Genomic DNA, 12,103 nt, shown 5'->3' with positions numbered 1-12,103 from the left:
TTAACAATTAATCGATTACTAAATTAGTTGATAGTTATTTCAATTATCAAATAATCATGATTAATCCAATTCAATCTTTTAGTAATGGTTTAATAAAGACCGACTAGATCTTCCTCGTTGTTGACCCTGGACATTTACACATCTGATGTTTTTTCTCCTCTAAGGTATATTTAATATTCTTTTATTTGCAGGACCAGAGCTGGGACCCACAGCAAGTGTGCTGCTTGAGGCTTCACCGTCGCTTCACCCAATTCAAAGCGACGAGGGAGACGACGGCTTCCTGGGCGAAGATGACGACCCGTTTAACCCACCAGCTGACAGGGGCAGCGGGCGCTCCACTCCAGAGGCACCGATCATCACCAGCCCGCCGCAGACCCACAAGCCGGATGTTTATGACTTGGAGTGGAGGGCCGGTCGAGATGGAGGCAGTCCCATCAGTGCTTATTTTGTTAAGTACAGAAAGGTGGGAACATTTCAGCTGCAATTTTTCTCTCCTTTATATTCAAAGCTTCTTTAAAGTGTGCATGACTGGACCAGGTGAATTAATAATGCAAAGCCTGTGCGGGTAGTTGTTTCCCCCTTTAAAACACTCTATTTGCTTCAGTAATCACCTGAGTGCACTATAAAACTACAGCAAAACCAGTAAAGACTGTACTGGCAGAAAGGCTCAGACTTGCCTAAGTTGGAAATCATGACATGAAACACAGGAATTTTTTCTGAGATCAGAAACAATTACATTAAACTGAAGTTGGAAACTTTCTCTGTCACTTACTGGCATCTGTTTGTGCCTGTGTTTCTGTTTCAGGTTGACGACATGGGGATAGTGGTGGGAAACTGGCAGACGGTCCGAGTCCCAGGCAGCGAGAAAACGCTGCGGCTGTCGGAGCTAGAGCCCTCCAGCCTCTACGAGGTCCTGATGGTGGCTCGAAGCCCAGCGGGTGAGGGTCAGCCAGCCATGCTGACGTTCCGCACAGGAAAAGGTGAGTCCAACAAAACTAAACGCTAATTTCAGTTAAAAACTCTGAACTGGAAGTGACTTACTTCAGGTAAGTCAAAGTGAAAATCCATTGGCCCGGACAGCTTTAATAAAGAAGAATGACTCATGTTTAAAAGAAAAACAAGTTATTTACTATAAAAAGACTAGTAAATTTCCCATGATGGGAAACATTTCCATTATTTCCAAAACCATAGAAATAACCTTGTGAAAGTTCAGGACCATTAAATGAACTTTCATGGACTTCTACTTGTGCTGTTTTTGTTAATGTAGTAGTTTTCTACATTTAAGCTGCTTTTTTTCACAACTTTTTCTTGTAAACATCTAATCCACCTATTTATTAAATGGGACACCATTTAATAATGAGCATAAAAGGAATCATGTTCATTATTGTGCTTAATTACATATGAGGAACTTGTAAAGAAAATGCGCTACACCTCCTAACCATTGGAGGCAGTAATGAGTGACTAAAGGCCAAACAACTAAAGCTTAAATTAAGGCAGTGTTGCCAACTCAGTCACTTTGTCGCTATCTTTAGCGACTTTTCAGACCCCTGCAGCGACTCTTTTTCAAAAAAGCGACTAGCGACAAATCTAGCGACTTTTTCCAACCCCGTTCTCCCGCTTCCGCAGGAGTCCCTCTCAGCGCTCCAGTCAGAGCCACAGCATAATTACCCTAACAGCGTCCAAACTGAAAATGAGCCGCACGCATGCGCCGGGATTGGCGGCGCAGGTTGATCACGCTGGAGTCAGCTCCCTCAGTTGCTGAACCTTCCATATATTTTTGTGAGCAGGCAAGCACAGCCTGTGAGTGTGGAGGGAAATCTTATTAGTTTAAAAAAATAATTAACATTATTTGCTCACATTCGTCATTGATTCTTTGTAGTCTTTTTTTTTCCATTTAGATTGTTAATGTTGATGAAATGAAAAAACTTTATGGTTCAAAATGTTCCTGTTTTACCATGCTTTTTAAGCTCCTTAGTGGACCACAAGGGAAAAAAGAAAAAGTAAAAAATAAAAGTTTTTTTTTAATGCAAATTAGGCAATGACGTCATTCAGCAACTTCTAGCGACTTCTAGCACAGCCAATAGCTGCTTTCCTTACTGAGGAGTTGGTAACACTGAATTAAGGACCTATCCCAGTATTTATTCAGAAAACAAGGTTGAGAGTGCACATCTAGCACATCATGGTCAGTTGTTGTTCACCAAAAGTACGCTCAAGTATGAATCTCCGTTAAAAAGTAACAAAAAGATCTTACATATGGTGGATGGGCAGAAGTCAGGACGCTGCAGAAGAGTCCACCATTCATCATTGCTAAGCACATAAGCTGAAAGGTGCTAGCCCCAGAGCAGATCCTTTTTCCAGGAAAGTTTTGGACTGAGAAATGAAAATTGCTCAGGCTCAATTCAGTCCCTGGTAATGGCTGAGAGGCCCGGCAATGAAAATAGACTTTTATTGGAATGTCTTCCAACAAACTTCTGACATTTCTAAACCTTATTCTCCATGGCTAATCACCTGAACGTCCAAAAGAGTGAAAGTAAATGCATTTCTGAAATATAGTTAGCATTATGTTGGTCTAGAACACATTGCCACTCTTTTATAGAGATTGAAGTGTTTCTTTTCCTAGGCTTTAAACATTATTTTCTTCTTTTAACACAAAAACTATTTTTTTAATACAGAGTACGGTAGAATGCTCCTTATGTAAGGAAACTACCTGAGCCTCATATATTACAGCTAACATTAAAAACATAAGTGAAAGTGAAATCTCCACCTTTTGTACTTGATTGTTTGAACTGTCTGACCTCTTGAAGGCATTCAGAGAGCGCTGAGATGTTCTTCTCAAATTGACCAGTTAGTTCATAAAATATGACAAAAATCTATGAATAAATAGACAGTAGTAGTCTACACCTTTGATCCCAATAAACATGAACTATTCAGAAGAATGTAGTTTAAAGTGTTGCAGAATGATTCAGATGGGTAGGAGTTTGACATCAGCTGATGTTTCTGTTATCCAGCTATAATTTTACGTGTTTTTTTTTTTCAGAAAAGACCACCTCTTCCAGTAACAAGAATCCTTCCAAGCCTCCCATCATCCCAGTCCCACCTAAGGTTCCAGAGGACCGACCGACAAAGACGATATATGGAGTAGTTCAGCACGACAGGGGTAGGTGTAGAGCAGACTGCTGTCTGTCTGCCGATTCCTGTCGCTCTGCATTTTGCACAGTCTGACTGGATGAGGGGGACTGTGGTTGAGTTTGCTAGCTGCACACATCTCAGGGCTTAATGTTTAAAAAAAAAAGAGCTCTGCTTTGTTTCTGCACGCATGGAAGCACAAACAGCAGCTGACAGCATGCAGCGACTGCTTGGAATAGAAATGCTGTAAGCAGAGAGTCTGTCTGACTGAACGGAGCGTCGGGGTCGCATTGTGTGCACGTTTTACTCACTTTGCTACCAAGCGTTCTCTGCTTGAGGGATGATCTCTTTCTCTAGCTAACCCTCTTCTCTTTCCATCCCTCCTGCCTTCTATCTCTGTGAATAACAGCCTTGATAGTGAGTATACATCCTTCAAAGCTTCTGTCTGATCCGTTCCTTCCAGATAAACATCTTTGCCTGATGCATGTGCAGAACATGACGTTAAATATGTGATTTGGGTGAGTTCTAAATAAAGTTTTTGTTTTAATCCCAGTTCCAGAAGCTCCCGACCGTCCAACCATATCTATGGCCACTGACAGTTCGGTGTACGTCGCGTGGATCCCGCGAGCCAATGGCGGCTCTCCGATCACAGCGTTCCGTGTGGAGTATAGGCGCGGCCGCAGCACAGAGTGGCACGTGGCGGCGGATAATATCTCACCTCTGAAGCTGTCTGTGGAAATCCGCAACCTGGAGGCTGGTGAGTTTCGATAAGGCCGAGAAATCCAAAGGACTTCTGTGAGATTTTCCTCCTGCATCATCACTCTGGTGCTTAAACATGATCGTTTTCATCCGCCAGGGTCCACCTACAAGTTTAGAGTTCTGGCCTCCAACATGTACGGAGACAGTCTCCCCAGCACTCCATCCAAGCCCTACCAGGTGCCACAGGCCAGCTCACGCAACGCGGACCGGCCGGTGGTCGGACCTCACATCTCAGCGACGGACGCCATCAGTGACACCCAGATCATGCTGCGCTGGACTGTGAGTTGAACAATCCCAACATTTTATTTCAACCCTTATTGAGAATCTGACTGTTGAGTTTATTTAAGCTTTCCCTCTTGTTTATTTAGTGGTTATCCAAGTATGATGGTACATTTGCCAGTTTAAACATTTTGTAACGGTTTGAGAAATGAGGACAGAAACAGAAGAAAAGGATATATTTCTTTTGAAGACGATGAGGAGTGGAAATAAACCTGCTTTTCTAGTGTTTAGAGAACTAAAAAGCTCTTCATGCAAGGATGAACAATGTGTTGGACTGTCATAGTGACACCGAAGCAGAGATTCAAAGGTTGTGGGTTAGAATCCCAATCACCTCTGTCCAAACAGGTGTGATAACTTTGAATGGCTTCTCTCTTATTTCTCGGCCTTTGATGCCGTTAAGTTTGTTTTATAAAATGACCAGTATTTCAGTCGGTTAAGATTTTTATATAATTAGCCAAAATAATGACAAAAATAAATTTTTTGGCCGATTTCTGATCTCAAGTTTTGTTAGTGTTTGACCAATTAATACTGGCGCTGATGTAGGATTAAAATTGTGTATTTTTTAATTCTAAATATAAACTGGTAAAGTGAATTGGTTTTGTAGACGCCTAGATTTAACCCTTTCTTTAATCTGAAAACTAAAATCTACTTTTAAGTTTTTAACCACCGATTCACCAATCAGGTTTTAATTATATCAACAATTTATCTTTTAAAATGTATAATGTGCTCAACTTTTATCCATCCAGTCCCCAGCTCACCTATTTTACCAAATATGGTCATAAGCTGGACAAACAACTGGTGGCGTCACAGTCTCTGTTTTTAAAAGCAGTCCACTTGCTAAAAGTAATATAATGCATCATGGAAGCAAAATATTTAAACAAGGGTTAAGAAAATTACACAGGTGACTGAGTCAGACGCTCACAACCAGTCTCACCTTCACACACACGTCCCTCCTCACACACACACACCCCTGCTGACAATAAAATGAACCAGCAGTGGTTTATGGTTACATAATGAGAAAGCCTTGTGATACTTTGATGGTTCCTCTGTATAAAAAGGTTCAGAGAGACATCTCCTAAACTGGAGGATATCTTGTGTTTTGCAGCAGCAGTACCTGTCTGAGCTGCTTCCTGTCCATGCTAAGACTCACATCTTTCAATGAGCTGATGATTGCTGATTAAAGGAAACTCCCTTTCTGTTCTGATTCTGCCGTTTGAGCTGCTGATGGATGCAGATAGTTCCCCTCATTTTCTATACTTAACTTCAGCCAGCCTCATTTTTTTCTTCGGGCAGACGGGGCAATCACCATCTGCTGATAACGAGGCCCACCATTAGCCGCGGGGGAAACATGCCCCCTCTTTGGGTTGTAATTGCTCACTGATTTTCTGTGGTCTGACAAAACTGTTTTTTCCTTTCAGTACGACCCTTCCAGCAACAACAACACTCCGATCCAAGGCTTCTACATCTACTACAGACCCACAGATAGCGACAACGACAGCGACTACAAGAAGGAACAGGTGGAAGGTGAGGGAAGCGGTGAGCTTAACGCCTGCTGCAGATTAAGTTCACAAAGTGTTTGTCGACAGCCTCGTCCCAGCGTAGATGTAACCTCACAGCGGGCAGATAAATTGGGCGCTGGAAATGTAACGGATACTAGGAGGAGAGAGAGAGGGAGACATCCCTGCCCCTTTGATTTATAGAGACAGGGTGTCTTCTGAGGTCTGCTTTTGAGAAATGGTGGCACGCTAATGGTACAGAGCGTAACCGGAGCCCGTCCAGAGGAAGGGGCTTAGGTTGCTTCCTGGAATGCTAACAGTTGATCCTGGTGCAGGAAGGGAAGGAGAGGCATCTATTCACTCAACACCACTCTGCAACCTCTGAGCATGTGACCGTCCACGCATTCATGGGTGTGATGGATAAACTCTCTGCCAGAGTGATCTTCAAAACGCCAAAGCGACTGAAAAGGTCAATCAGTGAAGTGTAGGACATCAAGGACTTTTTAAATCATTTTGATCTCTTTGTGCGTTTCCATTAGGGTTGCTCAATTAATTGCATTTGCAATATAATCGCAATTTCGAAAAACACAATTTTCAAATCGTAGAGCCATTACATTTTAGTCACATTGCATTCAATAAGAATATATTTCTAACTCTAACCCACTTATGGTGGGTTTGCTGTCACACAGAAGGGAGGGAGAGTTGCAGCTAGCAGCAGATCCATGCATGATAATAAAAGTAAGAAACTTTTTTTATGCAAAGGTTACAGTAAAGACCTGCAAAAATGGATTTTGGACAAACAAGCTTTGAATGTCATGAAAAATCTGAAACCCTGGAGTCACACCCTGCAGCACAAGCATCTATGTGCTAGTGCTTATTGCAATGGAAAATGGTGATATTTGTTGAAAATAACCGGTTTTATTTAACAGAATTGCTCAGCCCTATTTTCCATCAGTTTGATCTAATGGGCATATTGAACTATTGCATGGGGAAAGCTTAATGGAAACTCCCTGAAAAAATTCGTAAAAGGTTTTATACTCGCTTGAGGTGTTTTTTGCGGAAAAAAAAAAGTTGATGCACAAAACAGAAGATGATTTTTTTTCTAATCAGCTCTGACTTAGTCAAGTTTTACCTTTAATGACTGATCAGCTGTTTCTGCTGTTGGCGTATTCCCAGATGTTCCTATTATGCGCATAGACATAACTGGAAGCAACATCATCATTACTAACGTATCAATGTTAGAACAACTTCCCTGATTGCATTGCTTTCATTAAAACTTTCCTCCATTAATGGTGGTCAGTGCTAGATTTCAGCCCTTAATTCCTCTTTTTTACACCCATGCATGACGACATAACGTGATCGACGACAGAGGCCTTTGTGTTCCTTGGTTAAACCCAATGGAAACACAGCAAATTTGCATTTCCTTTTTTTGTACCTTTAATAGTTTGAATTGAAAACCTGCTACTAAAAACAAACTGGAACAATGATTAGTTGCTGAGTTTGAAATCCAGACAGCATGCCAGTTTAGGTCAAGATTATTCACCATGATACATGTCTGTAGTCTCATTCCAACCTTTTTTTAGGCACAAAAAGCAGCGGTCTAGCTCGGGTTGTATAATGCAGCCCCAAACTCCCTCCATTGTGCCTGTCAGTAGAGAGGACTTTTGCACTCCTCAACTGGTTTGCCCCACACATAACCATCGGAACCAACTAAGTTTATCTTGGAACACGGTTCCAGATATTTATGTCTTTATTTTGCCCGTCTTCAATGAACTGTAATCTTTGTTGTGCATTATCTTTAGAAGGGGCATCATTTTGAGACTGCTGCCATGCAGCCACTAACAGGCTAAACCCCCCCAACCCCTTTTCCTTTGCAGTACGCTTTTATTTCCAACAAACAACCTCTGGATATGATGCTGAGCAAGGCACTCTACTTCTTTAGCCTTTTTTCTGACAGTATACAGTAATTAAGTAGATGTGATTAGATTTTTTGTTTTTCATAAAGAATAAAATGTTTAAGAACATAGTTTTGCACATTGATAGCCATCAAAACAGTGTTTATTCCGGGAATAAAACAGCAGAACTATATTAATCCCATCATTTCTGTTTTTAACAAAACATAAAGCATGCAAGTGAATTCAGTATAACACTGAGAAAATAAAGAAATAAAGAACATGTGTTGATAAAGGCAGCCAGCTTCCAGAAGCTTCTTTAGATAACAGCTGCTCTAACCGATGAATATAAAGACTTTTTTTCACACGCATAATTAACAAATCAGAGAAACTTTAAGCATTTCACTTCCTCTCTTGCCGTGATCTCTAATCTCAGGCTGAAGACCCGCCCACACCACGGCTTCTTAGCCAATGAGCCTGCAGCAAAAATCTATTTGCGCTGCAGAAGGAGGGCGCCTATGAAAAGATGCTTTAACTGATGGAGTTGTAGTAATGTGCTGCTCTAGAAGCATTACAAACATGTTTAAGTGATTAATTGCATTAATGAGAAACTAACACAGTTACATAACCTGCTACTCCCAACACTTGTTTTCAGTTGTTTTCAAGGGGAATTAAACTTTATATAGTATATTGACTACTTTAAGATTGTATCAGTCCAGTATTTTATCAGACTAGTTTGCAATATTCTGTTTATGCGTTTGGCAGACGCTTCCATCCAAAGCAAATTTCAGATGAGGATAAAGCAATGCCGTAAATATCAAAGCTTATAATAAGTAACTTAGAAGGAAGATCACTAGCCAGGTTCTGTGACGGCTGACAGAGGAGAGGGTGTAGAGATGGAGAGCAGGCACAGCGGGAGGAGCAGAAAGAGAGGGAGGAGGAACATACAGGGAATGAGCTCTTACTGCAGATTAAGTTTTAGATGACTTAAATACACGGTGGTGGTGGAGGTGAGTTTCCACCAAACTTAAGTGCATTAGTGGATTCACTTGTGATAGAAACCTACATTAGAAATCCAAAGGGATCAGTTTATTATTTGAAATGAAGCTGCTTTGTGAAACGTGCTGTGATTCTGTTTACTCCTTTCATGTATGCTCAAGACTAAACTCTTCAGGATCTAGATTTTAATTTGCAATCACAAACTTTATGCAAAAAATAATAATATTAACAATAAAGATTCTCAATTTTAAGATAAAAAAGCCAGTCTATATGCAGCTAATTCAATGACATAAATATTTACTCCTGTAACTCCCATGTGTTAAACCATAGGTCTAGGCAGCAGGCTTTCAAAGGGTCACTGTTGGCCACTCAGACCATAAACAGCAGCTTATTTCAGCCTCATTTGTTGGAAATGTAGCGTTTCCACATCGGGAGGCTGTTGTCTCCTGTGTGATTCCACAACGCGTCGCGGTGTGACAGTGTGTGGTTGTGCAGCCGTGGGGAATGTACGGAGTGGGAATACTGGAGGCGAGCCAGAGCAAACATGAAGCGGCCATATATGGAGCTGGATCAGAGTGAAACAACTGTCTGGGTCCTGCTTGATCTGAAGCAGTCGGCTGTTGTGGTTAAGAACAGGGACTGAACTGGAGACAAGACAAAGAGCTGCTACACACAGCCAGATGAACAAATTCTGGCTCCTTAAGGGGAAATACACAGGAAGGTATCTGTGGTTCAAATGTTCTCTGCTGTAGTGAGGGTTCCTGTGGGAAATGTACAGATTTCCAGGTCAGAAATGTGAAAATAAGCATATGGAGAAACATTTGTTTCCAGACGTTATCCCTTATGTTACCATTTAAAACTTATATTTCCATCCATTCTTCCTTCCGTCAGTGCTTCATTTCCTTTCTTGTCTTTTTTAGCCATTCTTCTTTTTTTTGTTGCCTTGTGTCCTCTCTCCTTTTCTTTTCTACTTTTTATTTTTTTATTTTACCTTTGTTTCCTTTGTATCCTTCCTTCCTTCCTTCCTTCCTTCCTTCCTTCCTTCCTTCCTTCCTTCCTTCCTTCCTTCCTTCCTTCCTTCCTTCCTTCCTTCCTTCCTTCCTTCCATGTTCTGTATTTCAAGTCTGAACACTATATTCATATCTTGCATAGTTCACAAATTTAGTTCTGCAGCAGTGCTTTAGTGCAAACATTTAAAATGAACTAAAAGGACTGAAAACGGTTTAATGAGAATTTAATTCAGTTAATTTGGATATCAGTTAGATAACACACATTTCACATGTCATCTCATTGCACTTTACAGAGACAATTCAACCAGATCATACAGCCATATTGTTTCAAGGTTTCCTGTGTGTAACCTTGGCATTCATAATTTTTTTAAATTATTTCAGGTTTGAAAACCTGGCACATGATTGGCCACCTGCAGCCAGAGACCTCCTATGACATCAAAATGCAGTGCTTCAACGGTGGAGGGGAGAGCGACTACAGCAACGTTATGATCTGTGAGACCAAAGGTAAGGACAGCCAGAGCTCTCACCCTGCTGATCTGTGATCTGCTTTAGTTACATGTCGTTCCTCCTCCTCCTCTCTTCTCCACTGCAGCTCGTCAGTCTCCAGGTGCACCTAGTCAGCACCCCTTCACCCCTCCCGGTCCTCACCCTCCAGATCCCCCAATCTCCCCCGGAGGTCTGCTGTATCGAATCGTGGGCTGCGTGCTGGGAGTGATGGTGCTCATCCTCCTCTCCTTTATCGCCATGTGTCTGTGGAGGAATCGGCAGCAGAACAACATGCACAGTGAGAAAAATATCTACCACTAAGCTGTGTCCAAACAAAAAAAATAAAAAGCTCTCAAAAAAAGCTTTTAATAATAGTTGGCTCCACAGCGGTTTATGAGTCATATTCCCAGTCTTCACTCCAGTGCATGTAAGGATCCCGAGGTGCTTACAAACGTCTTGGCTTGTAGTTCGCTAAACTCGCCCCTTCACCCTTTGGAAGGAGAAATATTAAAACTTTGGAGGAAATTTGAAAAAGAGTCAAAGCTCCACTTTCTGTAGCCTGTTCCCCATCATCGTTGTGACCGTTTCTAGTTATTTACTGGAAAACACAAACGTTGGGTCGTCGCTGTGATGAGACACCAACATTAAAGAACACATTTAGCCACAACACAGTGCAACATTTTCTCCTGTAACTTTGATCTTAAAATAATTAGAAGTTTAGATTTTTTTAGCTGTGAAGAAATGACATTTTTTTTTTAAACCCAACCTTGCAGAGTATGACCCTCCCGGTTACCTGTACCAGCCGGCGGACCTGAACGGCCACGTTCTGGAGTACACCACGCTGACGGCGGGAGGTGGGCACATGAACGGGGGCGTCCATGGAGGCTACAGCGGCCAGATGTTACCTCAGGGCTGCCATCACCTTCACCACAAGCTCCCCAACGGCATGGGGCTGCTGAACGGCTCCGGCGGCTTCATCTCACCCGGCCACCCACACGGCCACGAAGGCTCGCTGCCCCACAGCACCCATGACTGCGACCACCCGCACCCCCACCACCACCTGAACGTGAGTCCTCTGCTTCAAAACTTAACTGAAACATTCACACTTTGTTTTTGTTGTTTGAATAGAATAATTTTCCCTTTTTTTTGTCTTAAAAGGGTGGAAGCATGTATACAAGTCTGCCTCAGAAAGAGACGTCTGATTGTATGAGCTGCCAGAACATCTGCAACAATAACAGGTGGGAAAAAATCAAACATGTTGATGTTAGTGAAGTTTTATCTCTAAAAACATCCAGGTTGCATATATTGCCCTGTGGCCTTCCATTTTATAACACTACTTAATGACTTCTATTACGCCGTTGACTTATTATTTATCTTTAGCCCGATGTCGACATGTTCACATTTATGATCACGGTTTCCTATTAAAGCACAAAACAATGAGCTGTTTCACCTTGTCTTCTGTCCCAGATCCTCCCAACACATTCCCACAATCAAATAAGCTCAGTAATAGTTAGTCTAATGATAAAAGAGGAGTTCTGTGGGATAAATATGTTCACCTAAAAATGTTTCGTAAATTAATTTTAAGAAGGGTTCATTAAGATCACCCTGTTATATAAAGTGTGTCAAAGTCCAGTTAAATTGGTTATCGGTCGTGATATTGGCTCCTATCAGAGAGCAGGTATAAACACTCTGCAGGTTATCTGCAGCTGCAGCTGTTGGAGCAAACAGGACAAGTTCTCTGTGAGAGGTATTTGTGTAGAAATAAAAAATGTTAAACTTTTATTTTAATTTTTTTTGTATCCTTTATGGTGTAACACCGTCTCTCGCCTTTTTTGCCAAAACTCTTTTGTATTCAGGTTCTTGCGCTTCCGTGTCACTGATTATTCTCATAACAGATAAATAAATTACTCCTTTTTCACATCATTTTATCTACATCACACAATATTTCTGATATTTTTTATTTTTTATGGTTCAATGCAGCCACTGGGTTAACTTTATATTCATCAGGCTACTCATTATCTGCTGTTTCCATGGTTACTGCTTTGATTTCTAAGTT

At 41.5% G+C, this 12,103-nt stretch overlaps 1 protein-coding gene across 5 annotated transcripts in view; it reads left to right on the top strand.

Annotated features, from left to right (window-relative positions):
* cdon (cell adhesion associated, oncogene regulated) overlaps window positions 1–12,103 on the top strand; it is a 50,989-nt gene that overhangs the window by 34,029 nt on the left and 4,857 nt on the right. For 3 of the 5 annotated variants that reach the window (XM_015384191.1, XM_015384189.1, XM_015384190.1), the window contains 10 exons: window positions 192–463; window positions 806–980; window positions 3,038–3,157; window positions 3,680–3,883; window positions 3,983–4,164; window positions 5,583–5,700; window positions 9,943–10,065; window positions 10,154–10,345; window positions 10,821–11,113; window positions 11,206–11,285. In XM_015384191.1, the coding sequence (XP_015239677.1) occupies window positions 192–463; window positions 806–980; window positions 3,038–3,157; window positions 3,680–3,883; window positions 3,983–4,164; window positions 5,583–5,700; window positions 9,943–10,065; window positions 10,154–10,345; window positions 10,821–11,113; window positions 11,206–11,285 (1,759 nt within the window). The remainder of the gene's footprint in view (window positions 1–191; window positions 464–805; window positions 981–3,037; window positions 3,158–3,679; window positions 3,884–3,982; window positions 4,165–5,582; window positions 5,701–9,942; window positions 10,066–10,153; window positions 10,346–10,820; window positions 11,114–11,205; window positions 11,286–12,103) is intronic. The other 2 variants (XM_015384193.1, XM_015384192.1) reach the window with 1 other exon arrangement.

This window comes from Cyprinodon variegatus, unplaced genomic scaffold (genome assembly GCF_000732505.1).
Source record: "Cyprinodon variegatus isolate N-32 unplaced genomic scaffold, C_variegatus-1.0 Scaffold306, whole genome shotgun sequence".
Lineage (NCBI taxonomy): Eukaryota > Metazoa > Chordata > Actinopteri > Cyprinodontiformes > Cyprinodontidae > Cyprinodon > Cyprinodon variegatus.
The sequence above is the reverse complement of the archived record's forward strand: the minus strand, read 5'-3'. Positions and strand labels throughout refer to the sequence as shown.